At 45.4% G+C, this 27,964-nt stretch overlaps 1 protein-coding gene across 2 annotated transcripts in view; it reads right to left on the bottom strand.

The window, feature by feature from the left end:
* LOC127598895 (protein kinase C-binding protein NELL1-like) overlaps positions 1-27,964 on the bottom strand; it is a 137,435-nt gene that overhangs the window by 44,183 nt on the left and 65,288 nt on the right. For both annotated transcript variants that reach the window (XM_052062465.1, XM_052062466.1), the window contains one exon: positions 98-223. In XM_052062465.1, coding sequence (XP_051918425.1) covers positions 98-223 — 126 coding nt within the window. The remainder of the gene's footprint in view (positions 1-97; positions 224-27,964) is intronic.

The raw sequence follows: 27,964 nt of genomic DNA, 5'->3' as shown, positions 1-27,964 counted from the left end.
GAAAGAGCCCGCAACTTAACCCGCACAATAAATATCCATTCATATCAGAGTGAGTCATCCTGGTCCTTAAAATATGAGTATCACCAAACAGACGTACCGGTGCAGGAATATTCATCCACTCGGGTGAAGCCCGGCAAACAGTCGCAGCGATGACTGCCGGGAAGGTTGACGCACACCGTGTTGGACTGGCAGTATAGCATTTGGGTTGCACACTCATCGATATCTGAGAACAAAAGCAAATACAGTCGATTAAAAGTGATGAAAACTACTCAGTAAGCCGATGAGCACAGTTGATGGAGCTGACAGAACAGCTCATTGAGCAGCTTTCGCACATCAGTTAAATCCGACGTCCCCAGCTTCTCCTTTTGTGAACACGCTTTCAATCATCATGCCCAAGCACTGTTTTCTACTACAGGTGGTCAAATTCTCTTATACTCGTCCACAATTATGAGTTAAACACATAAACATTGATGACATCACGCAAGTGTTGTTTTTAAACAGTCTTGGCAATAATAACAAAACAAACAAAAAAAATTGGGGTGTGTAGGTTGCACAGTAAAGGGGAACTCAAGTCAAAAATGTTTCTTGCAAAAATTGATTTTATCTAGGCGGCCCGGTAGTCCAGTGGTTAGCACGTCGGCTTCACAGTTCAGAGGTACCGGGTTCGATTCCAGCTCCGGCCTCCCTGTGTGGAGTTTGCATGTTATCCCCGTGCCTGCGTGGGTTTTCTCCGGGTACTCCGGTTTCCTCCCACGTTCCAAAAACATGCATGGCAGGCTGATTGAACACTCTAAATTGTCCCTAGGTCTGAGTGTGAGTGTGCATGGTTGTTCGTCTCTGTGTGCCCTGTGATTGGCTGGCAACCGATTCAGGGTGTCCCCCGCCTTCTGCCCAGAGACAGCTGGGATAGGCTCCAGCACCCCCCGTGACCCTAGTGAGGATTAAGCGGTTCGGAAAATGAATGAATGAATGAATGAATGAATGAATGAATGAATGAATGAATGAATGAATGATTTTATCTAGCAGCACTAGTCTAAAGATGGTCTTGTCATTATTTATTGCGGCGATATAATATCTAAATTGATTAATCCGCCCATTTTCAGCCATCTCAGTGGGCAGAAATGTTGACATTCTCCTCTGCAGACAACCGAAACCATCGTCCAAGGGCCTTTGGGCTCGCATTGCAAACATCATAACTCAACTGTTTTCTGGGTTTTTCATTCATTCATTCATCTTCCGTACCGCTTGATCCTCACTTGGGTCGCGGGGGGTGCTGGAGCCCATCCCAGCCGTCTCCGGGCAGTAGGCGGGGGACACCCTGAATCGGTTGCCAGCCAATCGCAGGGCACACATAGACGAACAACCATCCACGCTCACACTCACACCTAGGGACAATTTAGAGTGTTCAACCAGCCTGCCACGCATGTTTTTGGAATGTGGGAGGAAACCGGAGCACCCGGAGAAAACCCACGCAGGCCCGGGGAGAACATGCAAACTACACACAGGGAGGCCGGAGCTGGAATCGAACCCGGTACCTCTGCACCGTGAAGCCAACGTGCTGGCAAATGACTCTGGAGACCACGTGTGTCTGGTTTTATTGGACTTAACTGCAGCATTTGATACAGTGGATCACAGTATTCTGCTGACTCGTTTGCAGCACTTGGTGGGCATTGGCGGGAGTGTTCTTGATTGGTTTAGGTCCTATCTAGCTGACAGGACCTTTTGTGTCAGCCTTGGCTGCTCTGCATCACGCACTGCTCCCCTGTCATGTGGTGTTCCACAGGGCTCAATTCTGGGGCCTCTGCTGTTCTCGCTGTATCTGCTCCCATTGGGTTCCATCTTAAGGAAACATGGTATTCCTTTCCACTGCTATGCAGATGACTGCCAGATCTATGTCCCACTGAGCAAGAAAGACACCTTCTCATTAAGGCCACTCCTATCCTGTCTGGAAGAAATCAAAACCTGGATGGCACAAAATTTCTTGAAGTTCAACGAAAAGAAGACAGAGGTGATATTGTTTGGCCCCAGTGGACCTTGTACATTCCATCCTGTAGACTTGGGCCCCCTATCTCCTTATCTGAAATCAACGGTCTCAAACTTGGGACTTAAACTGGACAGTGATTTCAAACTCGATCGGCAAATTGGTGCCGTTGTTAAATCCAGCTTCTTTCACCTTAGACAGCTGGCCAAAATAAAACCTTTCCTCTCACATGAACACTTTGAGACAGTAATTCATGCCTTTGTCACATCCCGGCTCGATTACTGCAACGCCCTGTACTTTGGAGTCAGCCAGTCCTCCATCAAGCGCCTTCAGCTGGTACAGAATGCCGCTGCTCGCCTCTTGACTGGTACTCGTAAGAGGGAGCATATAACTCCTACTTTGGCATCCCTTCACTGGCTCCCCATTCATTTTAGAATTATTTTTAAGATCCTCCTCTTTGTTTTCAAATCTCTGAATAATCTCGCGCCACCTTACCTCTCTGAGCTCATACGCCCCTACACCCCTGCCCGGCGCCTCAGGTCTGTGGACCAGTCTTTGCTAGACGTACCAAGAACTAAACTGAGGCTCAGAGGGGATCGAGCCTTTTCTGTTGCTGGTCCATCTCTCTGGAATGACCTCCCACTGAACATTCGGCAAGCCTCCTCGCTGCCCATCTTTAAATCCCTCCTCAAAACTCACTTGTATTCTTTGGCGTTTGACTCAGCATGACTTAGATTTGCTATTGTTTTTACTGCTTGGTGCTTTCTACCGCCTTATTACTTATTACTTGTTACTGATTCGTCTTACTGTTTATTGTATATGTTAAATCGCTCCATGTACAGCACTTTGTATGCAGCGATGGCTGTTTGAAAGTGCTCTATAAATACTGTTGACTTGACTTGACTTGACTTAACCACTGGGCTACCGGGCCGCCTTTTCTGGGTTTTATCACCTAAAAATCTTTGAGTTTAGTTCACCTTTCGGTCATACGCGGCTACCCGGTTTTTGCTATTGCACGCTATTTTATCGTGTCCAATGCGTGCTTGCCTCTTTGGGGGCCGCTGACAGAAATGGAACTGTCATTTCAACACAGGAAGGATTTTTTTTTTTTTTTTAACTCAGCATGGTGTGACTGTTTCTTCCCATCACCCCCCTGCTCATTCTTACATCTCTGCCGCTTTATTCAGGCAGTGATGTAGGTCAGGACTGGAGAACGGCTAAAAATAAGACATGATGGGACTTGTGTGCGTCTGTGTGTGATGGTACCACCCTCTTTGTGTCAATGTGAGTGTCTGTGGGCAGGATGGTGTGCAGTTTATCGGTTTGTTTGCTTTCATCCGTTTGATGCTTCCAAACACTGTTGCATCACTCTGTAAAACAGGTATGATAAACATTTGTAGATCATTACCTTGCTATAAAGGCATAATTTGCTGGCTGTTTTTTTTTTTTTTTTGGCCGTTGTCTCAATTATTAACGTTTCTCAATTTGTTTTGCTCGTGTTCTTGATGCACAGTGAAGGGGATTTACCCCGGCAATTTGCATTCCCCTTCTTCTTTGACCTCTCTTTGTCACCCTCTTTATTTCTATTTACACTGAAATTAATCTCACTCAAAAATTATGCAGTGTGATAATTGAAGCTGGCAGAGTATCACACACACACACACACACACACACACACGCGTTTGATATTTCTTCCAGAGCAGACATATAATCCCTTTTGATTTCAATTAATGGACTCATCACGAATAAATAAAATAAGACACAACACTCCACAACATGGTTTTGCAATTACATTTAAAAATGTTATTCCCAGTCATTGCCAATGAGCAGCGCAATATTTTATAGTTTTGAGTAGTAGCACAAAAAAAAGATGTGGAATTGACTCATTTGTATTTCATCAAGTGATTGTGCATATTCAAATCATCTGTACTCACATCAATTATAAATGTAGATGTAGAGTGTACTGAAAAAATACATCTCGATTCAGATTTTTTTTTTTGGTCACCATTTGACGAAAACAAAACTGAGTAAATGCAGCACAACATTTTTTTTTTCCGGCGCAGCAGGTTGTTATAAGTACAGGTCTGTAGAACACTGTATCCCGATTAAAAGTAAAGAAAAAAAGAAATATTGAGCAACTAACAAAGAACAACAAAATGAACCTTATTTTTAGTCGCACTTTTTTCATCAGTGTTAAATCTTTTTCCATGGTGTCTTGACGGGGTTTCATATCTACTGCACTGTGCTGTGTGTGTGTTTGGTGCATTAAAAAAAAATAATAATAAGGGGGGGGGGGGACTCTGAAAATTGGAGCACCACTGCCACATGCAATTACACTTCATTCTAATACATTCATTCATTCATTCATCTTCCTAACCGCTTGATCCTCACTAGGGTCGCGGGGGGTGCTGGAGCCTATCCCAGCTGTCTCCGGGCAGTAGGCGGGGGACACCCTGAACCGGTTGCCAGCCAATCGCAGGGCACACAGAAACGAACAACCATTCACGCTCATACTCACACCTAGGGACAATTTAGAGTGTTCAATCAGCCTGCCACGCATGTTTTTGGAATGTGGGAGGAAACCGGAGCACCCGGAGAAAACCCACGCAGGCCCGGGGAGAACATGCAAACTTCACACAGGGAGGCCGGAGCTGGAATCGAACCCGGTACCTCTGCACTGTGAAGCCGACGTGCTAACCACTGGACTACCGGGCCGCCCCATTCCAATACAGTGAAGCGTCCACACAGACGGATGAAAGAAAGCCTGTGTTTTTCCTCATTCTTCCCATGCTTCAAACATAAAAAGAACAAGTAACATTACATTTTGATGCGGTTTGGGCCTGATTGTTTTGAATGGATGAGTCTCCAACCGGGGCATTGTGCAAAGACATCAAATGTCTCAAACGAATGAAAAGAACCCTGCTATCCTTCCACACATCAGAATTAAAAACCTCATCAGCATGCCGTGCCTGACAGCGAGGCCTCTCTGGCACAACGCGTCCTCTTTTGGAATGGGAGGTGATAAACAACAGTTGCGTACTTAATTAGACAGAGCTGTTCGAGAGAGACGCCTCACTTATCGGCACCATTGTCCTTTCGGAGGATGTATATCGAGGAGGGAGAGTTCGGCTGGAGAGTAAGCGAGGAGAGGTTTCGCCGAGCTGTCAGTCTGCAGATTGGCTATTCACCGCACTGCACGCTGACATACTTTTCACACATCCGACAACCGAAACTGTGACAGGGTACATCTGACGGACGTAACAGAAATGTTTGGGGGTGTGTCAAGTTGATAATTGCATACCGGGTTGCAAACAAAGACACCGCATACATCAAAGCATTTTTGAGTTTTCCCAAAGTATGTTCTGCATAGGGCGGCCCGGTAGTCCAGTGGTTAGCACGTCGGCTTCACAGTGCAGAGGTACCGGGTTCGATTCCAGCTCCGGCCTCCCTGTGTGAAGTTTGCATGTTCGCCTGCGTGGGTTTTCTCCGGGTGCTCCGGTTTCCTCCCACATTCCAAAAACATGCGTGGCAGGCTGTTTAAACACTCTAAATTGTCCCTAGTTGTGAGTGTGAGTGCGAATGGTTGTTCGTTTCTGTGTGCCCTGCGATTGGCTGGCAACCGATTCAGGGTGTCCCCCGCCTACTGCCCGAAGACAGCTGGGATAGGCTCCAGCACCCCCCGCGACCCTAGTGAGGATCAAGCGGCTCGGAAGATGAATGAATGAATGAATGTTCTGCATAAGGAAAAGTCTCACGCAGAAAACAAATGAGCCGTGATCGGTCTCTTTGACCGCAGGTTTCCAGACGCACACCTGGACTCGACTTGAACAACTCAGCGTCTTGACTTTCTGAGCACCCTCAGCTGGTGACCGCCTCCATCGAGAGTGCGCTGAAGCACTGCCAGCTGCGCCGTGGCACACAGGAGGGAAATAAGAAGTGTCATGAACCGTGAACAGAAAATCCATGGTCAACCTCTCCCGTCCTTTGAACGACCTCTACAACACCCGCTGTACTCAAGAGGGGAGCCAGCAGCCCCCTACTGGATATGTGGCTGCAACGATTAACACATCAGTGGTCACGATAAGAGAATATATTATATATAATGTATTTTCCGCAGGATAAGGTGCACCTCAAAGCATTCAATTTTCTCAAAAGCCCACAGTGCGCCTTATGATCCGATGCGCCTCGTATAAGAATCGATATTCTGATTTCTTGGACGTAGTATTTTAAATGTTCTGTAAAGCGCTTTGTTACAATTGCAAACGGTTGTGAAAGCTCGATATAAATAAAGCTGTCTTGTTTTGTAATCCTTTTGGAGTAGCTCCATCTACTGGCTGCATACCGTAACCGCAGCCATAATTGTAGCTTCTAGTTTATGCGCCTTATAATGCGGTGTGCCCTATATGTAAAAACAGTTTTAAAATCGGCCATTTGTTGAAGGTGTGCCTTATATACCGAAGCGCCTTTTAGTGCGGAAAATACGGTACTTTCATGCGTTTAATTTGCATCGTTTTGACTCATTATTCAAAATTTGAGATGTGTCACTGTATGTATTTAAACTTTTGAGCATAAGGATTTGGCACCAATGTGAGACAGTAAACCCAATTTCATTGTGCACTGTGCAAGGGACGCAAAAATGTGTCTGGAACGAAAACAGCAATTGAAACGTCACCAACGACAGGCATTCGTCTTTCGAGGGGAACACACGTTGCATAATAAATACTGTATTTTCACGACCATTCGGCGCACCGTATGGTTGGGCGCAGTCTCATTAATGGCTGCTATTTCTGTATTTTACACATAGACAAAACGCACTGTATTATTGGCCGCAGTTTTAAAGTGGTAAAACATACGCCAGCTTAAACATACGGCATGCATGCGCGCACCCTAAAAACACGTTAGCTTGAAGCATACGGTAGCATGCCAAGACATACAGATACAAGCTAAAAACACGTTTTTAAAAAGGCAACGCAAGCAAAACTGAATTCCGTTGTATTTTATTTAGCCATCGAACAATGTACTGACGTTTTTCGATCAATCATCACCCAGAAATCCATCAAAGTCCTCATCCTCTGTATCAGAATTGAACAATTGTGCAAGTAATCCATCAAAAATGCCGCGTTCCCTCTCGTTGTCAGAGTCACTGTCATTACCATGTGGCTCCACAGAAATGATGCCGGCTTTGCCAAAAACTCGAACAACCGTGCAAGCAGACACGTTCGTCCAAGCAGCCACAATCCATTCGCAAACTGTGGCGTAACTCGCCCAGCGCTGCCTCTCACTCTTTGTAAAGTTGTGTTTGCCACCGATCATCCATTGTTCCCATGCCGTTCGCAACTTTACTTTGAACGCCCGCTTGATACCAATGTCCAGCGGTTGGAGTTCTTTAATCAAGCCTCCGGGAATAACGGCAAGCTCAGAGTTCATTTGCCTGACTTGGTTTTTCACCGCTGCTGTGAGATGGGCACGCATGCCAAAAGCATAACCGATGGCTTAAAGTTTGAACTGAGCTTCGTAGGCGTGTCTCTTTGTCGAATTTATTTTCGGGGGTTCTTAGAAACGAAAACCGAAGTTGTTTTGCAACAATGCACATAGCCACACTCTATACAGGTGTTGGGGCGTCCCTTTAGCGTCCACTTACACGCCCAACCTTCACTCATTGGCGGACTTCTCCCCCGCATGCCTGTCCTCTCTCACGTCTGCCTTCACTCTCTCTCCATATATGTATATATATATACACGCCCACCCTTCACCGATTGGCCGACTTCTTTGCCGCATGCCTGTCCACAGTCACTTCCGCCTCTGGCTCAGTGTGCTGACATGAACACTCAGCACACCGGTAAGAGGAAACGAGAGCAGCGATCCGCCTGAAACAACCCACTGCCCTTCGATTGAGAACTCCCTCCTTGCTCCGTCTTGGTCGATTAGTCCTGCACCATTGCACAAATCTTGATTTCTGAAAGGTCAGCTATGAATCTTTGCAGTAGGCTGACCGTTTGCACTACCTTAAAAAAAAAAAGAGTGAACAACATAAGGAGATTTGTGGAAATGACACCATTATGATTTGTTTCAGTTTTGTAGGGGCTGGGGGGGTAATTATTGTTGACCCACAGGGAGAAAAATGGAAAACCTTTCCTGGATGGCACTATTTGTTCTTATGGCTCTTATTTGGTCAACGGAAAGGGGATGGGGTGGGGCCGGGGGGGGGGCTTTACATATATACATATATTACTAACATGCACAGAGACACACCCCTCACGATGTACTTGGGATCATGCCACGAGCTAACCGGACGATCGAGATCGACTTAATGGGCACCCCTGCCACAGATAAACAAATTGTAACTTTGCAAAGTCGCTGTAGTCAGATACATTGATAAGAACGAGATCCCGGATACAAGCGGCCGAAATGAGTTTTCTCCACAGGGTGTCCGGGCTCTCCCTTAGAGATAAGGTGAGAAGCTCGGTCATCCGGGAGGGGCTCAGAGCCGAGCCGCTTCTCGAGAGGAGCCAGATGAGGTGGCTTGGGCATCTGATTCGGATGCCTCCTGAGCGCCTCCCTGGTGAGGTGTTCCGGTCATGTCCCACCAGGAGGAGACCCCGAGGAAGACCCAGGACACGCTGGAGAGACTATGTCACCCAGCTTGCCTGGGAACGACTCGGGATCCCCCGGGGAGAGCTGGAAGAAGTAGCTAGGGAGAGGGAAGTCTGGGCTTCCCTGCTAAAGCTATTGCCCCCGCGACCCGGCCCCGGATGAGCGGTAGATAATGGATGGATGGATGGATATATACTGTATATGTTGGAGTGACGCGTTACTTTCCAACATAACTGATCATAAGTGGGGACCGAACCCCCACTTCAGTTGCACGGCAATCAGGCGAGTAAAACCACAGCACAAGTTTGGGTCACACATCATTCGACTCCACTCGATATGACCTTGTAGCTTATCCTTGGCTCTCTCCGCCACCATCGTCGTCTCTGCTCAACCAAAGTGCCTTCAGCATGCCGCCTGCATTTGATGCCACCGTCTCCATACCGACTGAAGCATTCTCAACTTATAATTGAGACACCAACCTGATGCCCCCGAGCGGCTGACATTCAACGCGGTCTGAAGGACGGCGATGGAAACGAAGCGCGTGGAACGGAATACGCCGCCGGCGCAAACAGCAGGAGGAGGCACTTGGAATGTGATTTCCACCAGTGCTTAAACATGAAGTGCAATTAAATAGATAAGCTGCGTCGGCGGGAAAGAAATCCTCGCAGTCGGCAGTGACGTCTCGTATCTGGTCGGATATCGTTGACGGCGTGGAAATGACACACAAACCCGACTGAGGTTTTCGAACCTGGAAGGGGAATATGGCCTCACACTCCGGACAAGGTCATGACATTTTGGGGACATGGTGAACTTTATCTTTGTTCACCTTGCGTCAGCGGGAGCAAACAACTGACGTCAGATTGTCTCTCCTGAAGTACCTGAAGGGCGAAGATCAGTTGCCAGGACTGATTTATTTCCAGGAGACGCTGACTGTCATTTTGTTTGCGGTTGTCCAGTTCAGTCGCATTTGGTCGTGTTGGTCATGCGGTAGGGCTTAGTTGTACTTTTTGCTGATAGAGGATGTTCAATACTGGTCTCGTCATTTTTTATTTTATTTTTTTGCCTCTGTGATTTGCTGTAAATGGTCCATACGGAGGTTCTTTCTCATCCTCAATTCAGGCGCTGACCTTTTGTCGTCCTCGAAGGGAGTCGCCTAATCTGGGCAGGACAGCACAACTGGAGAGGGAGCAGGGGGGCGCCCAGCCAGGCGTGTGGACAGCCATTTCGCTGGTCTTTTTTTTTTTTTTTCATGACCCCGCCAGCTTTTCTCATGGAATGACTTAACCAAGGAGTGAGAAAGCAGCAGAGGAATTGTAAGGAGTTTTGTTGCATGTGAGTGTGCAACATCCTCGACGTTGTGCTTTGTGCGACTTGATAGTTACGGCAGGCCTCCGAGAGCAGCACGATGACCAAGTAGGATCGGTAGAGGCAGTCTGTCTTGACGTGCGACATGTCACCTTGCAAATCTGTTCAAGGTTCCCCATCCGCTGAAAGACTGACCAATTTGTGTTTTTCGGTTGTTGTTGTTGTTGTTTTTTGTTTTTCTTTTAGCAGAGCCTATGCCAACTTTCATTCATTGTGTATTGTATTGCATTAAAAACGGTGGCTCTTATGTACAAAGTGTTTCTATTCAGCTCATCTAACTTTTCCAAATTGATTTTTGCAAATCCGCAAGAGGAAATCTTGCCCTCCAGAGTGTATTTTTAGAACCAGATGGCAGATCAATGTCCATCGAACTATATGGACATTTTACTGAATGCGACAATTTCATTTTCAGTGCTGTAGAACTGCCCTGAAAAGAATGAAAAATATGATACAATATTGGCAGAATTTTGACTTTCCGGAATTACTGCCGTTCATCAAGAGTCGATGGCAAAGCATAATAACTCCAGTACAGTTAAAAAAAAAAAAACATTAACATTTGAGAAAGCACATCCAAACACGTAGAGAAACTGAGAGGATAAATCGATCGATTTCCAACTTTATGCCCAGCGGTGTCAAAAGATAGATGCTGCCAACACGACTTTGTCTTTCACCTCTGAACAATTTTACGGTCGCGTCGTTCACTCCTCATCATTTCGGAGGCGACACAGCGGTTTGTTCCTCTTCAGCGTCATTTCAAGGTCACCCGGCAGACGTGTGCTTGCGGGAGACAGATTTTTAACACTCAACTTAAACCCGATTTACTCAAGATGATTTTAGGTTCCACTTCATCTCCCGTCCGTGTGTATGTGTCCTCCATCACTCCCGTGATGAATGGTTGGCCAACGAAGCAGCAGAGTTGGAGAGAGAGAGAGTGAGAACCAGAGGAAATGCACTTTTTCCTGTGCCTTTTTTATCGCTCTATTTCATCACGGAAATCACCTCGTTTATTGTGAGCACTTCACCATTCATCTCCCGTAGTCGGTGGCAAACCCCATTTGCCGTCCGCGCAAGTACGCGTGTGTATGTGGATGCATAACGCCGGAGTGAAAGGAACGTCGAAATGTGTCAAAGGGCAACTAGCTTGTCCGGGTACGCCCACTGACAAAACAAAACGTTTAGAAAAAAAAAAAAGTCATTCAAAACCAATTTCCTTTCGGTACCATTTACCCTTTTAGATTCATCCATCTATTTTCAGATCTGCGGGGGGTGCTGGGGCCTATCCTAGCCGTCTTGGGGCACTAGGCGGGGGACACCCTGAACCTGCTGTCAGCCAGTCGCAGGGCACACAACAAGCGAGAAGCGCTCGGCCAGGAAGGACGCGGCTGCTGCCTAATGCTGTTAATAATTCACAACGAACTCTATAGCGGTCTAAAAAGAAGTGTGGGGTGTGCTGGGATCTTCAGGGCCGAGCCGGAGAACAGAAGCGCGGGTTCTTGGACTAATGCAACATGACAGCATTCACCTCGGATGATAGAGAGTGGAAGAAAACTATCAAAATGCTTATAAATATCTCATGGAGCTAGTGAAGAGAAGCTCGGCAGTGGTGGGGGGAGGGGGGGGGCAAGGGACGCAGGGAGCAACTGTCAGATGTGCTCCTGCTCTGCGGCAGAGGAACATTTCACGCAAGTCACATGGCTGACTGAGGTGATGTTATGTGTTTGTTAGCATGTGTGCGTGTGTGTGTGTGTGTGTGTGTCGCCCCAGCGTGTGCTTTCAAAATCACAGCGGTAGATCGAATGGTCGTGAACTGCGAGAAATATATATGCACTTGAAGCATCGCTAGTGTAACTACGGGACAACAGGGCTGGCACAATTAACGCACACGCGTGCCATTGAACCCGCACGAGGATTTTCTTGGGCACGCCGCTGATAGCATGAAACACACAAAATACTGCTCACAAATGAACACTTCAACCTTGAGTGTTACACAGAACAAAAAATCTTATGGGAAGAAAGAAAGAAAGAAAGAAAAAAAAAAACCCCACCAACTCAACCTCTAGTTAATGGAGGTGAGAGAAAAGCTAATACGGATGAAATATTGTAGTGCGAAATCACACCTCCTCCGAGGCCAACTTGGCTTGACTTGTTTTTTTTTTTTTTGCTTTCTGTTTTTCAGTTTTCTCCGTGTAAACTGTTTGATCAGCACGATACCCTTTACTGGCGTTTAAGTTGCCACCGCGGAGACATGACATTGTGCTCGCGCGAGAAATGATGGAATAATGCTGTGCAGAAAATACAAACACGAAATAACCACATGGTGACCATATTTTGATTTCTACAAAAGATAAATAAATACGTAAATAAATAAGGAGGACACTCGGCCCTGGCGTCAAGATCCTCAAAGATGCCATTCGAATATATTCATTCATTCATTCATCTTCCGAGCCGCTTGATCCTCACTAGGGTCGCGGGGGGTGCTGGAGCCTATCCCAGCCGTCTTCGGGCAGTAGGCGGGGGACACCCTGAATCGGTTGCCAGCCAATCACAGGGCACACAGAGACGAACAACCATCCACGCTCACACTCACACCCAGGGACAATTTAGGGTGTTCAATCAGCCTGCCACACATGTTTTTGGAATGTGGGAGGAAACCGGAGCACCCGGGGAAAACCCAGGCAGGCCCGGGGAGAACATGCAAAATCCACACAGGGAGGCCGGAGCTGGAATCGAACCCAGTACCTCTGCACTGTGAAGCCGACGTGCTAACCACTGGACTACCGGGCTGCCCAATTCGAATATAACTTTAATATATTTAAAGTAAGGCTGCATGATATCGCTATCTTGATATTATTGCGATATTTTAGATGAAATTAAATCTTTATTAGGTATCTAATTAATACATTTGTTCATGCAGAAACATATTAATTATTCATATCTAATGAAGCGTTTTAGTGTTAGTTATGCCCCTCGATACAGTTTTCCCCCAACTGGATGGCGGTTCACATTTTTTCCCCAAGACGCTACCGCTGTGTAGTGTCCAGTGTATTGTATTATATCATATTGTTATTATTATGTTATTATATAGTTATTTTATGATAACTTTTATGTAAAGCGTTTTGCTCCACCTGCAGCTGTTGTGATATAAAGAAAGATGTATTGTATTGTACATTTAAAGTTGCATCTGATTGGTTAGATGAAAAGCATCCAATTCCATTTGAATTTATTGCACGTCTTTTGCATGCGCCAATATCGCAATGGCAATTTGTTTTCGATATATTGCGCTTCCCTAATTTAAATGATGCCGCCTCTCTATGGGGAGGAAAAAATAAAAGATCACAGGAGATCTCTTTTGAAGTTTTAAATATGGCAATGTTCTAAATGATACCGCTTCTGTAGAAAATCCAGCTGCAGAAAAAATATATTGGCAAGCCAAAGTCGTCAAGGGAAGCTTCGGCATTACTGTAACAATATTTCCCCATTTTTTTTCCCCAAATGTCATCACTTTTCTGACCGATATGTAGTTTCCCGCCGGAATGGCTAATATCTGTTTTACATTTATGCATTCAAAATTATGGCTTGCTTTATTCGGCGAACCACTGAGATTCCCGATATTCGCAGTATTCATTCGAGATGCTGCTGACATGACACATTCTCATGACTAAGCAATGAAAATAACAAAAAGCAGAGGAAACAGTGGAACCGACACTTTAGAGGAACGGCAGAGCAGAAGTAGGACAAAAAGCCTGGCAAACAGACACTGCAACGTGTCATTAATAACCCAACGCTCTCCCAACAAACTGACAAAAAACATGGAGAAACCCCCCCACCCCGACAGCATTTGGATAGTGTCAAAGGGGCAAATCTAATTGATATGCGGTTAAAAAATAAAATGCATCACCGTCAATTTATGCTTGGCTTCAGGTGAATTATTAACCGCAATGTGACTTTCACATCCGTCCGAATGTCCCACGTCGGCCACAAGGTGAATGCTAAGTGACAAAGCAACGGACGAATCACAGCGAGTCGTTACCTCCGATTTCTCAGGACAGCAGTGTGCGGGTGTATGAAAGGGAAAGTGGCAAAAAGTTTTTCTTTGGGGGCAAAAACTGTGGGAGGATCGCTCACTTGTCTCTCTTTCACGTCTCGATGAATCTGGAGACAATTATTATATGCATACTTTGGGAGTCCAATGTAATTATAGCTTATGAATTTTTTGATACCCTCGATAAAACTGTGTGAGAACATCACGTGGGGGTTGGGGGGGAGAAAATAACAATATAAATAGCTGTTTCATAAGTAAACGCCACACCGAATAATTTGCCATGTCATCTTACTAAGTGCCAACAATCCCTTCGGAACAACATGCACGCAGTGTGCCAGTATGCAAACGGTATGCAAAAACAACGGCCCTTATGTAACGTGCCGCTCAATGTCAATTCAAATTCATGAAGGAACAGTGCTGCAGATGATCCGGGAGTGTTTAGCAGGAATGTGCGCCTTCGAGCGGGCTACGAAAGACGGTTTCCAGTTGGAAGAGTTAAAACCGAGTTCTTTCTTATTTAACACCTTTATATATCGTCTCATACATGAATTATGACGACCTAGGTCAGGCTTTGGTTTGTTACTGTCAGAGTTTGACCCTTAGGTCCTTCGAAACAAAAAACCCCTAAGTTACGTGTTTTACAATTTTGGAAATGATGTATGTTGTGTTATACAAACATTTTTTTTTTTCAAACACTCAAAATGTTCAGAGGCATCTGTGCTATCCATACATGTATAGTTTTTATTAGTTCTTTGGGATTTTTTATTCTTTATTTTTTGCAAAAGGAAAAAAAAAATTGTGTCTGGAGGTCCCAACCAAGCCCTACTAACAATCCCGACCGGACGTGTTCATGTAAAATGCATTAGTTTGAAGCCTCCTGCTAAAAGGCAAACTCATTTGCGATCCTCTGGCGCCACCTAAAGTTGCAAAATTGGAATGACCTCAACCCAACAATGTGGCATGCATACGTCTGTCCAAGCGAAAACAAAGCGATTGACGTAAAAATCGCGTGAAATGCATGTTTACACATCAGGTTTACGATGCGTTCAAAAATATGAATTATAATGGGTCTCTGTGGTGCAAAATATGTAAATTGTAAAGATTACGGAATCAAAACCTTTTTTATTATTGCTGCAATGCCTGAGAATTATCAGCCGGTGACGTCATGAAATTTAGGCCATTTTAGAACCCCCCGCATACGTTTCAGCTCTCTCGTGTTTTTCCGAATGCCTTTGCCTTTTATTCATGACATAATTTTGCATTTATCGCAAACGGTGGACTACGAGGGTTAATGAGATGTCCACCAGGTTGGACAAAGCATGCTTAGCTTACAATTCATGAAATGTGTTTTTGAGAAAACAACAAATATAAACGGCGCATTTGTGAACATGAAATGCGGCATGTTTTAATGTTGTTTCGCTAATGTGCTCACATGTTTGACCATAACGCTGAACCTCATCGCAGCCTTTCTCGTCTTGCTTTCTGGCCTTTCTGTTTCCATCCACCCTAACCATCCTTCATTTAGCTCATTTGTTTTAAATGAATGACCTACTCCACTCTTCTCCACCTCTTCCCCCCATCCTTAGTTAGAGTCAATGAGCAATAAAATACAGTAGTTATGTTTTTTAGGTGTTTTATTTCTCTATAAGAGTGTTTCACTTATTTCTACATTGCATTACATTTAATTTTGACCATACACTGAATTAAAGAAAAAACTAAATATAACTTTAGTAGGGCTTGGAACGGATTAATTGCATTTCCATTCATTCCAATGGGAAACCTCAATTTATGGACATTTGAGGTTACAAATGGGCTCACAGAACCAATTTGGTTTGGAACTTGAGGTTCCACTGTCCTCATTGCTAAATCGAAGGATTTCTTGAGTACATCCAGCACTGGCCTGATTCTGAGGAGCTTTATCAGCATTTTGTGGCTGCTGTGAATAACGACCAACAAAAGAAATGTATCTCAGAAACCGCTCAAATCTGTTCACTGGCTTTGTGTTTGCAATCACATCAGTATCCTCAGCTCCACTTTCACGGCTGCCAACATTTACTGCTCCTCTCCTTTTCTGACACTCATTCATCATCACTGCCACTAAAATCATCCTTACTTGCCTCGGTCTCTCCTGGAGGCCTTTCACGCTCTGCATCTGACCTCCACAAAACAGAGAGAGATCGATAATTTTAGGATGTAAGGGATTTGAACAAAACCTTGGTACGTTCTAAACATTTCCATTTTAACCTTTTTTGGGGGTGAATTCACACACACACACACACACACACAAAAAACCACTGTTGATTAGATATTTTCACGAAAAACTACATTGAGGTAATAGTATGAGTTGCATTCCAAATATATTCATTCATTCATCTTCCTAACCGCTTGATCCTCACTAGGGTCGCGGGGGGTGCTGGAGCCTATCCCAGCTGTCTCCGGGCAGAAGGCGGGGGACACCCTGAATCGGTTGCCAGCCAATCGCAGGGCACACAGAGACGAACAACCATTCGCACTCACACTCACACCTAGGGACAACTTAGTGTGTTCAATCAGCCTGCCACGCATATTTTTGGAATGTGGGAGGAAACCGGAGCACCCGGAGAAAACCCACGCAGGCCCGGGGAGAACATGCAAACTCCACACAGGGAGGCCGGAGCTGGAATCGAACCCGGTACCTCTGCACTGTGAAGCCGACGTGCTAACCACTGGACTACCGGGCCGCCCATTCCAAATATAGCCAGCAGATAAATGCATGATGTCCAATTTAGTGGACAGGTGATGTTACATTATTATCATATTTCTACAGTACGGGGGGGGGGGGGGGGGCAATAATCTAAAGTAAAACAAAATAAAACGTCAAAGAAACAGTAAAACAAGAACGAGTGCATTCTTGTGAAAAGGAAGAAAGTGGTGTTCTGCGGAGGTTGAGTTGGCTCATGCAACGTGAGTTGCGTGAGAAAAAACAACAACAGAGGTGTTGATTAGCAGAAGGTGAGGCTGCAGGGGGAGCGGAAATCTTGTGGAACCCAGTGAGGAGCGGGTACCGCAAAGTTTGCTGCTGCCATTTGAATGATTAATTTTGTATTAGCATCAGCTATTTCGCAAAACATTGCATTCTTTACGATATCAAATGGATTCCGTTTTCTTCCAAAACATGAACGCTCAGATGCCGACTCTTCCTCATCGCTGCCGCATGCTGCTTCTTTTAACCCCCAGTCACAGGAGCACGCTTGCTATTAGAAAGTCATGCAAGTTTTAACAGTTGACCATTTCCTGTCAGATATTTACACATCAGTTGGATAACCAGACAAGGCATGCAGACTCTTTTATTCCATCCAATAATACATATTTCAATAGCGAAAACTCCGACAGAAGCTACTTCATCCATCCATCCATCTTCTACCGCTTATCCGGGGCCGGGTCGCGGGGGCAACAGCTTTAGCAGGGAAGCCCAGACTTCCCTCTCCCTAGCTACTTCTTCCAGCTCTCCCCGGGGGATCCCGAGGCGTTCCCAGGCCAGCTGGGTGACATAGTCTCTCCAGCGTGTCCTGGGTCTTCCTCGGGGTCTCCTCCCGGTGGGACATGCCCGGAACACCTCACCAGGGAGGCGCTCAGGAGGCATCCGAATCAGATGCCCAAGCCACCTCATCTGGCTCCTCTCGATGTGGAGGAGAAGCGGCTCGACTCGGAGCCCCTCCCGGATGACCGAGCTTCTCACCTTATCTCTAAGGGAGAGCCCGGATATGAATTGTGTCTCTCTGAGAATCAGTTGCTCTGGCTCCTGTCCTTCCAGGGTTCGATTCAATTATCCAGAATTACGACTAAAATATATATCGTGGTATCTCTACTTACAAAATTAATTGGTTCTGGAAGAAATTTCTGTAGTAGAGACCATGTAAATGCGCTAATCCGCCCCCCCCCACAAAAATTCTGTCATAAATGTTATCTAAAGCATAAAAATATCTCACAGTATCTAATAAATCCAAGTTACAAGTAGATTATTGCATAATTAAATGATAGTTGTGCATAATGTAAAAAAACAAAGACTAAAGAATGCAAATGATGATTATTTAATATTTAACTGCATCCTCATCGTTTTTTTTTCCCTCTTTAATTCATGTTCTCTCTCAGAAGTGGTTTTTGCCTGGCGTTTTGTAAAGAACTGATGCAAGGACGTTTGCTAGTGTCGGCTTTTAACAACCCTTCGAAAATGTCCAAGGCAAACATCGGCATAGTGAGCGATTGCCCGACTGGTGAACACTTTTTCTGAGTGATTCACATTTATGTAAAACTATAGCAACGCCTCAGGGACCGAGGGGCGAACAACGAGGACGCTGCATCAACACATATCAACCTATTTATCTTTCAACACGCATAGACACACACGGTAGATGTCCCTCTGAGCCAATGGGATGCCAGGAAGATGCTAGCTAATAGCCAATGGCAGAGCAGCTGTAAATATGTTGCGTTCAGGAAACCTGGAGCTGCAACAAGCAACCCATATTGTATTTTTAACCTTTCGTATCTTGAAATTTCATTCGTAACAAGAGGCAATGGTTTCCTGTTGAGACATTTTGTAACGTAAAATTATATATGAAGAGACATTCGTAAGTAAAGGTACCACTGTGCTTGGTAGTCGATAGATACTGCACGGTGATTGATTTGTTTCTACGTACATTTGGTGCTATTCTCTTCCAGCTCCGGGCGGCCCGGTAGTCCAGTGGTTAGCACGTCGGCTTCACAGTGCAGAGGTACCGGGTTCGATTCCAGCTCCGGCCTTCCTGTGTGGAGTTTGCATGTTCTCCCCGGGCCTGCGTGGGTTTTCTCCGGGTGCTCCGGTTTCCTCCCACATTCCAAAAACATGCGTGGCAGGCTGATTGAACACTCGAAATTGTCCCAAGGTGTGAGTGTGAGTGCGAATGGTTGTTCGTTTCTGTGTGCCCTGCGATTGGCTGGCAACCAATTCAGGGTGTCCCCCGCCTACTGCCCGATGACAGCTGGGATTGGCTCCAGCACCCCCCGCGACCCTAGTGAGGATCAAGCGGCTTGGAAGATGAATGAATGAATTCTCTTCCAGCTCCATAGTCTGCCCACTCAGGTTAAGGAACATGTTTTTCCCTTGTAAACATAGCATAGAAAATGATTTCATTGTCGTAACAATGCTTCTTGGCCATAAATCTCAAACGGTTAGAAAACCTGTCCATCGCCCTATTAAATACTGCTACATTTGTGAGGAATGTGCGGGATGTGTGTGGGATGAGTAGCAAAGCTCAGAATGTAGGTTGTGCCGGTGAAACATTTTCCACACCTTCTGTGTCACTGCCAAGCACCTTGCAGTATTTTGCCATGACCTGTGACACTTGCTTTGAACTTCCACGCTCATTAGAGATTTGTGATTTTCTTTGACCGATGTGTGCTCACTGGGGCCTGCAAGGTGGTCTGGAGGTTGCCTGCTCCAGGAATCGGCATGGCACATTTGAGCTTGAAAGAATGCTTTGTCACTGCCATTATCATTAGCAAAACACTGCAGAGGCTTTATACTAGACCGAGAAAAGAAAAGACTCCGAGGTGGGCTGAAAATCGCACACTAATCTTGTCGAAACACAAACGTAAAATCACGGCTCGTTGTCTCCCTGACTTCCTTGGAAAGAGATTCCACATAATTCACAATTCTGCTGATAAACTAACCGAACAGTATCTCCTCCACCGTGCAGGCCATCTGCAGTGCTGCAATAAAAGCCGAAATAGATTCTTCAAATGCAGCCACAGTTGGCACACTCGGAGCCACAGGTGCAGCAAGCTTTGGGCCTTTTAACTTTGAGTGTCTTGTTTTTTTTTTTTGAGCTGGCGGCTTTTCAGCAGATATAGCGGGCAATCTCAACCTATGTCTGCCGCCGCCTCTACATTAGACTTCGTAAATGAAAGCTTTTTACAACAAGGACAAGTATTTGTTTGAACCCCTGGCTTATTGTGGAATAGAATTTTTTTTAAAAAGGACAGAACCAAAACAATGTATATACATAGGTGGAGCAAAGGAAGTGATGTCACGCCACAAGAAGGATGCTTAAATGAAACGTTCAATTTACATATAGATACTTGTATTTTTATGGTGCGACTGCGGAAACAGGAAAAAAAAAATGCTGATTGCTGGAGGAAAAGTTTCTGTCCAAAGTCACAGCTCATCTCAAATGCGCTCAAGCAATTAAAGCTGCGACAACTAGCATGGAATGCTACTCGCAGGTTTAATTGTCTGTACTTAAATATGACATGAATATAGGACAGCCTGGAAGATGGTTTTGGGCTGTAAACCATTCCGATGCAGTTGAGCATATAATCACTAATGCAAGGCAAAATCCTCGACACGAAGCCTGACGGCAAAAATAAATCCTTGGACAAAGTGGAATGTTTTAGAGTGTTGGCTGACATTTCGTCATCGAACGAACGTTGCCGGGGGATTTATTCTTTATTTAGGTAGAAGTTGATTTTTTTTTTTTTTTTTTTTAATGTGCCGTTGACATGTCGACTATTGAAGCAAAAGTTACACAATGGGTGTCTCGTCTCGAAAATACTTCTTAGTGGGATGACTTTATTTGGGGAGTAACTGCCATCCATCACCATATCAGACTTGCCGCTTGGGAGTGTGCATGTGTGTGCTTATGTGCACGAGCACGAGCGAGAGACAGAGAGAGAGAGAGAGAGAGAGTCCATGCATGTGTGAGGCCAAGGGCACTGTCTGAGATGGTGATGACTGATATCCACATTCAGATTACTGTGTCATTATCACCCCGTGGACCATCATCATTAGCCCCTACTGCTTACGCTGTAGTTAACTCTTGGATATGGCTGAAGGGAAGAGCGAGGAGGAGTTTCCAATCTGTGCCTGAAGACCAAAGTTTTACAGTGAAAGCGCTTTCAAGCCTGAAGAATTTTCACGAGATCCTCGAAAATTGAAGCAAATGTAAAGAAATTCAGGGACATGAATTTCTTTACATTTGCTTCAATTTTTCCTACCGGGATAAAAAAAATAGCAATAATTGCTTACATCATGTTTATCAAGCGCGAAATTTCCCGGTGGTGGTGGTGGTGGTGAGATATGTAATGAAAACTTATGAAAATTGTGTGACAATTGTGCAAGTTATGACTCTTAATTTCCAATTGCAAGTATTGCCTTTGAAGGAACTTTGCCCCCACCAAAATGGCCGCCACATCTGCACATCACTTAGTTTTTTTTCCTATGGTCAGTCAACACTTGTGGGTGTGTTACAAATTATGTACCAATCTAGAGTTAAAAATGGAAAAATCCCATCCGTGCGCCAGACTAAACAATAAATTAAAACAATGCTATTTTGTACAAGTGATGAAAGGTCCATTGACTATCGCAAACCACGTACTGTATTATTTTCTCAGTTTAATGAACAAAAGCGAGCAGGGAGTTTTTTTTTTTTAATGCATTTAAAAAAATCATTCACGGTCACAAAATAAAACAAAATTGCAATCCCGCCTATTGGGCGACTTAGAACAAATTAATAGTTGCAGGCTGGCATGACTGCTTTTAGGCTCCATTCCAGGGGAAATGTGAGCATTTCATCCCATCGACCATGCTGAGCGGCAAGCCCTCTGGTTTCGGGATTAGCACAGCAATCCCCGGAGAGCAAAAATGGATCGGAAAATGAACGGAAATAAGAAGGGATAAATAACCATATGAGGAATGAGGCAAGTGGCTCGGGGTGATGCCAAGGACAGCTTTGGAACACATGCAGTCAGTGTTGTGCAGATGGCAGAGATGGATGCCACCCAAAAAGTGAGTTTGAAGTGTGTGTGTGTGTGTGTGTGTGTGTTGTGCTTGGAGAGAAAAACAACAACATGATGTTGTTTGTAGTGAAATGAGCAACAGCACCTGTAATTTAGTACAGCTCTTTCAATGACCTTTTTCCTGTGCCCGCGCTTGGCTGGAGCAGACCATTGCCAGCATTGCACAATAGGCTGGCTGACTCAAAGACGCTCTGCTCTCACAGTTCCTCGCACTTTTATCCGCTTTCATTGAGATTAGCTCAAAGTGCATTGGTGAGTGACCACGTGTGTCTGTTGTTGTTATTGACCAATCGAAAGTGTTGAAAATGGCTTGCCCTCAATGACCATACAATGTGAAAGGCTCAATCAACATGGCAACATGTTTTTTTTTGTTTTTTTTTCCGTAAAAAAGATGGTTTGGGAGATGCAAGGTGAAAGATGTAAGATGTGGTCGCATAACGTCAGACAAAAACTACTTTTAGATCCATCCATCCATCCATTTTCTAATCAGCTTTATCCTCAGCCAATCGCAGGGCACACAGAGACAACCATCCAAGCTCACACTCACACCTAGGGACAACTTTGAGTGTTAAATCAGCCTGCCATGCATTTTTTTTTGGAATGTGGGAGGAAACCGGATAACCCGGAGAAAACCCACGCAGGCCCGGGGAGAACATGCAAGCTCCACACAGGGAGGCCGGAGCTGGAATCGAACCCTGCACCTCTGCACTGTGAGGCCGACACGGTAACCACTTGACCGGCGGGCCGCCCAACTTCTAGATAAAAAAATAAAAATAAAAACTATAAACAGACTGTTTTGTATTTTTGTACTGTCTTGGTGTGATATATGAAGTCCATGTAACGTACAACATAAAAGTCTCACTGTGTGTATTTTTATTGAAAAAAAAATGGCTAAGATTAGATGTGATATATTAGTACTTGGCGGCCCGGTAGTCCAGTGGTTAGCACGTCGGCTTCACAGTGCAGAGGTACCGGGTTCGATTCCAACTCCGGCCTCGCTGTGTGGAGTTTGCATGTTCTCCCCGGGCCTGCGTGGGTTTTCTCCGGGTGCTCCGGTTTCCTCCCACATTCCAAAAACATGCGTGGCAGGCTGATTGAACACGCTAAATTGTCCCTAGGTGTGAGTGTGAGTGCGAATGGTTGTTCGTTTCTGTGTGCCCTGCGATTGGCTGGCAACCGATTCAGGGTGTCCCCCGCCTACTGCCCGAAACAGCTGGGATAGGCTCCAGCATCCCCCGCGACCCTAGTGAGGATCTAGCGGCTCGGAAGATGAATGAATGAATGAATATTAGGACTTGGATATAGTGCGTTGCCATTCAAAACGTTGTATTGAAATCACTCTCAGCCATCGAACACAGAGACAAGACTGACTTAGTATTTGTCCTCTGCGGCGACATTGACGCATCAGAAAGCTGAAAATCTTTCCCCCGCATATTGGCTCTCCTCTCGATTGCATAATTTGAAGCTCTCCTCCCACAGCTCTGTCTCCAATGTACCACAGTGAGGAGGAGCATATGCCACTGTTCCCTATCATTACATTTTAGTTTTAAGACCTCAGAGGTGGGGTTCCCACCGAGAACCCGATTGAGTCGCAGAATAACAAACGGAGCCAATTACTCTGTCATGCCACACCGAGTGAGCCCAATTCAGTCAGCCGCCTTGGCCAATCCCACAGGAGAGAGTCACATCATGCTGCTCCCATCACTGGGGCTGAATCAGGACAAATGAGAGTTATTACCGACTGCCCGATCAATGTGGCGCATTCCTTTTGCATTTCACAGCATCACGGGCCACGAAAAGACTCCACTCTGAAGAGTCTGCGATACGCACCCAAAATGAGTGAAACCTCTGTGATACGATGACGACACAGTCGGCGGGCTCTCTACCATCCTCCTCCAATGGTCCGGGTTATGCGTAACCGACCTTGGCAGGGAAAAGATTTCGCGGAAAGTAGAAGCAGGCTCTGCGCTTCGTGCAGAGACATCATGTTTTCCTGAGTTTATCTGCAATCCCATAACATCGACACGACCTCACAAATACACTTTCATCCCTGCTACAGAAGCACTGCGGGCAGGCGCTGCCCCTGATTAGCTCATTCCCAAACTGCGAAGATATGAATCTCGCCGCTTTGCACTCCCATGGATGCGTCTCGTGTGTTTGATGCTGCGGCCGCCCACCGTCAGAAATCTCACTGTGGCTGCTGTGATGATCTGCCAGTACCTCACTGTCCAGCTGCCCTACAGCTAAATGTTCCAGATAATCTCAGCTCACCTACAGACATAATAGTTGGACCTCTACAGGGTGCAAAATTGAGAGAAGAAACATTTTTCTACAAGTAACTTTGAAAAGGAAAATACAAGATTTCATGGCTCTAAAGGTCCTGGACAGTAGTACTCCTATCAGTGAGCAACTATTACGAACAGGGCTGGGACAATGATTATGTTTACATGCAGTCAATAACCCGAATATTGGCGGCATGCATCCATTCATCCATTTTCTGATCCGCCTATCCTCACAAGGATCACGGGGCGTGCCGGAGCCGATACCGACTTTCTTCGGGCAGTAGGCATGGTACACCCTGAACTGGTTGACAGACAATCGCAGGGCACACAGAGACGGAAAACCACCCACACTCACAATAAACCATAGTACCCGGAGAAAACCCACGCAGGGACGGGGGGAGAACATGCAAACTTCATACAAGAAGGCCGGAGCCGGAATCGAACCCTGCACCTATGCACTGTGAGGCCGCTAACCAGTCGATCGCTAGGCTACCCTTATTTGTGTCGCTACGTTGTCCGTGCGTCACCGATTAAATCGAGATATTCATTCATCTTCCGAGCCGCCTGATCCTCACTAGGGTGCTGGAGCCTATTCCAGCTGTCTTCGGGCAGTAGGCGGGGGACACCCTGAATCGGTTGCCAGCCGATTCAGGGTGCCAGCAGGGCACACAGAGACGAACAATCATTCGCACTCACACTCACACCTAGGGACAATTTAGAGTGTCCAATCAGCCTGCTACGCATGTTTTTGGAATGTGGGAGGAAACCGGAGCACCCGGAGAAAACCCACGCAGGCCCGGGGAGAACATGCAAACTCCACACAGGGAGGCCGGAGCTGGAATCGAACCCGGTACCTCTGCACTGTGAAGCCGACGTGACAACCACTGGACTACCGGGTTGCCCTAAATCGAGATATTCAAATGAGTAATTCTGTCCGCTTACGTATGTCAAGGAGTTATTCCGAAAACTGAATTTTTGGACCTGAACCCGGATATTGACTGCAACGTAAATGTAGTCTACGAACACAGTGTCAATAAGGCCAGGATAGAAAAATGCTGAAAGCAGCTGCGTGGTCAGCCGAGATTGACTTGAGAAATCGCTCCGCTCCACAGCCTGTTAGCTAAGGGGACACATTTGACGTCTAAAGCCAGCGAGTCCAGCTGCTCTAAAGGCTAAATGAAAGTGAGCTGAACAAACACAAACTGCCCTGTTAGGTTTGATGTGTTTGCCTCGCAGTAGGTCCTAATCGTGTTACCCACGGCAGAAAGAAAAAAAAAAAAAAGGACAGTGGGCACATTGACGGTGTAATGGAATACAGTCGAAGAATATTGGAGCATGTGAAGTAGCAAAGCCATCACTAAAAAAAAGAGGTTTGTAGGTGTTAATTAGGGCGACATTTTTTTTCAAGCACAATCAGAGGCGCGGAAAAAACGAGCATATTTTGCAAGCCAAAATACGCAGTTCCGCAGTCGAGTCACAGCCTCGATGGGATGCAAGACAACAGAAAGCAAATGGCTTGATGGAAGGGACCCTCGGTGGCCGTTAAAAGTGAAATACAATGTCTTGTATTTCCATATCGTTAGCAGGGTAGCGATGCGATGCGCAGTGGGGGGGATTTGGCCGGTTGCATCCTCTGCTTGAGTTTGTTTCATTGTGTGTCGTCTTCGAGCATTTTGGAATTCAAGGCAAATTCAGTTCACATTCTGTTGTGTATATTTATTTTGCAATGAACCAGCGCACGCACTCGTGCCACTGAGTGGGCTCAGAGGTTTTTATTCACCTTGGCAGTAGTCGGCTTGCTGGTCTCATGTCTACCCAAATTTTTTTTTTTTTGGGAGGGGGGGGCAGCGGGACTGTAAATGCGATCCTGTGCCTTCTGGAACGAAAAGACATACAGATCCCCCATATTGTATGACTAAACAACCCAAAAGGTTACAAAATGTGATTTACATAAATAAACACATTTCCGCATAAGCTCCTGCCACCCATATCTTCTCTCCTTGTTTGCGTGGGTTGTTTTTTTTTCTCTCCAGGTACCTGCAGTTTAGTCTCACATTAAAAAAAGAAACACGAAAGCTCACATAAGACCTGAAATATGGTGCGAATGTGCGTGAAAGCTCATTTGTTGATATGCGTCCTGTGATTGACCGTGAACAAGATATGTGCTTGAAAGCCAATGGATGAATATGGGGATGCTGCACTCGACACAAAAGTCTCCCATAATCCCCTCCGCAGTCCCCCCACCCCCCAGCCCCCACACACACACATACTACCCGCCTTTATTTTCAAGTGTACATAGAGTAAGTTGTCTAACGGAGACTTAAAATGATAAATATGATGTGATATTCAGATCATCATCTCAACAGATGATGTTGATTAGGTTGAAGAAATTGCGTTTGACGAAAAACATCCTTGAATTAGGAGAATTCCTAATGTGTCCTCGGGCGCCGTGCGAGGATTCAGATGTGCTGGGAGAACCCACTGACAGAATAAACAAGAGCCGATGAGGATAATAAGATGATCATAAGCTCATTAGTACAAATGTGGAAAAAGTAGCAGGGAACGAAGCGGCCGCATGGAGACCGGTGATCCCCAAACTTTTTTTTTCTTTTGTGTCACTCAACTCTCGATTCAACTCAAGTGAATTTCTAAAGTTCTTTAAAACAACCACCACTGTATACAAAGTGCTGTACATGGAGCAAATATCATATACACAACAATAAAGAATAAAATAAATAAATACTAAGTCACGGAACGGTTCAGACAAGCACATGACATTCGCAGACCGGCAATCTTTTTTTGTTTTTTCACTGCTTTTGGATTGCCAGTCGCTGGCACGACCAACAAAGATGATTATCCAGTAATTTAACATTTTATTAACACCAATTTTTTTTCCATAATTTTTTTTTTCATTCATTCCACTGTACAGTTGTACGATAATAATAAAAAAAAACACTATGAACTACAAAGAAATTGACCAATTAGGAATAATAAGTACACCTTAAAAAGGTAAACATAATTGTTTTGTTTTGAAGTTATGATTCTACATACGGCGCTAGCGCACTGAAACTTGGTTTCACTACAAATTATATCTCTATTTTAGATTTTTTTGGGTATTAACCCTTTCATACACAGACGATGATAACCTGTAACCTGATAATATGATAAACCGTCCACTGTAGTGACCTCTGTCCCTCAAAGGGTTAAAGGTCAAACAAAAATAAACATTCTAATGGGATGTTCCTCAGTACTTGAATTTGGTTTCCACTGAATTCATTCATTCATTTATCTTCCGAGCCGCTTGATCCTCACTAGGGTCGCGGGGGGGGGGGGGGGGTGCTGGAGCCTATCCCAGCCGTCTCCGGGCAGTAGGCGGGGGACACCCTGAATCGGTTGCCAGCCAATCGCAGGGCACACATAGACGAACAACCATCCACGCTCACACTCACACCTAGGGACAATTTAGAGTGTTCAATCAGCCTGCCATGCATATTTTTGGAATGTGGGAGGAAACCGGAGCACCCGGAGAAAACCCACGCAGGCCCGGGGAGAACATGCAAACTCCACACAGGGAGGCCGGAGCTGGAATCGAACCCGGTACCTCTGCACTGTGAAGCCCACGTGCTAACCACTGGACTACCGGGCCGCTTCCACTGAATTCTTACTCACCATTTGAAGGAACAGAGTAAAATGTTATTTTTACTTGAGTCGGATGAGGTTACAGAGATAAGATTCTGTAAGATACTGTATCCTGACTACTGTATTTGTTCGGTTGCCGTGCCGCTTCAACAACTTTGGAGGCGATGGAGAAGTCGTGTCAAATGCAGTGATCTAAAGTGAAAGGGGAAGAAGAACCCAAGCTAATCCATTTACGACAGTAAGTTGAGC

Source organism: Hippocampus zosterae, chromosome 4, assembly GCF_025434085.1.
Source record: "Hippocampus zosterae strain Florida chromosome 4, ASM2543408v3, whole genome shotgun sequence".
NCBI classification, from domain to species: Eukaryota; Metazoa; Chordata; class Actinopteri; order Syngnathiformes; family Syngnathidae; genus Hippocampus; species Hippocampus zosterae.
Note: the sequence above shows the minus strand (reverse complement) of the source record. Positions and strands in the feature narration are given on the sequence as shown.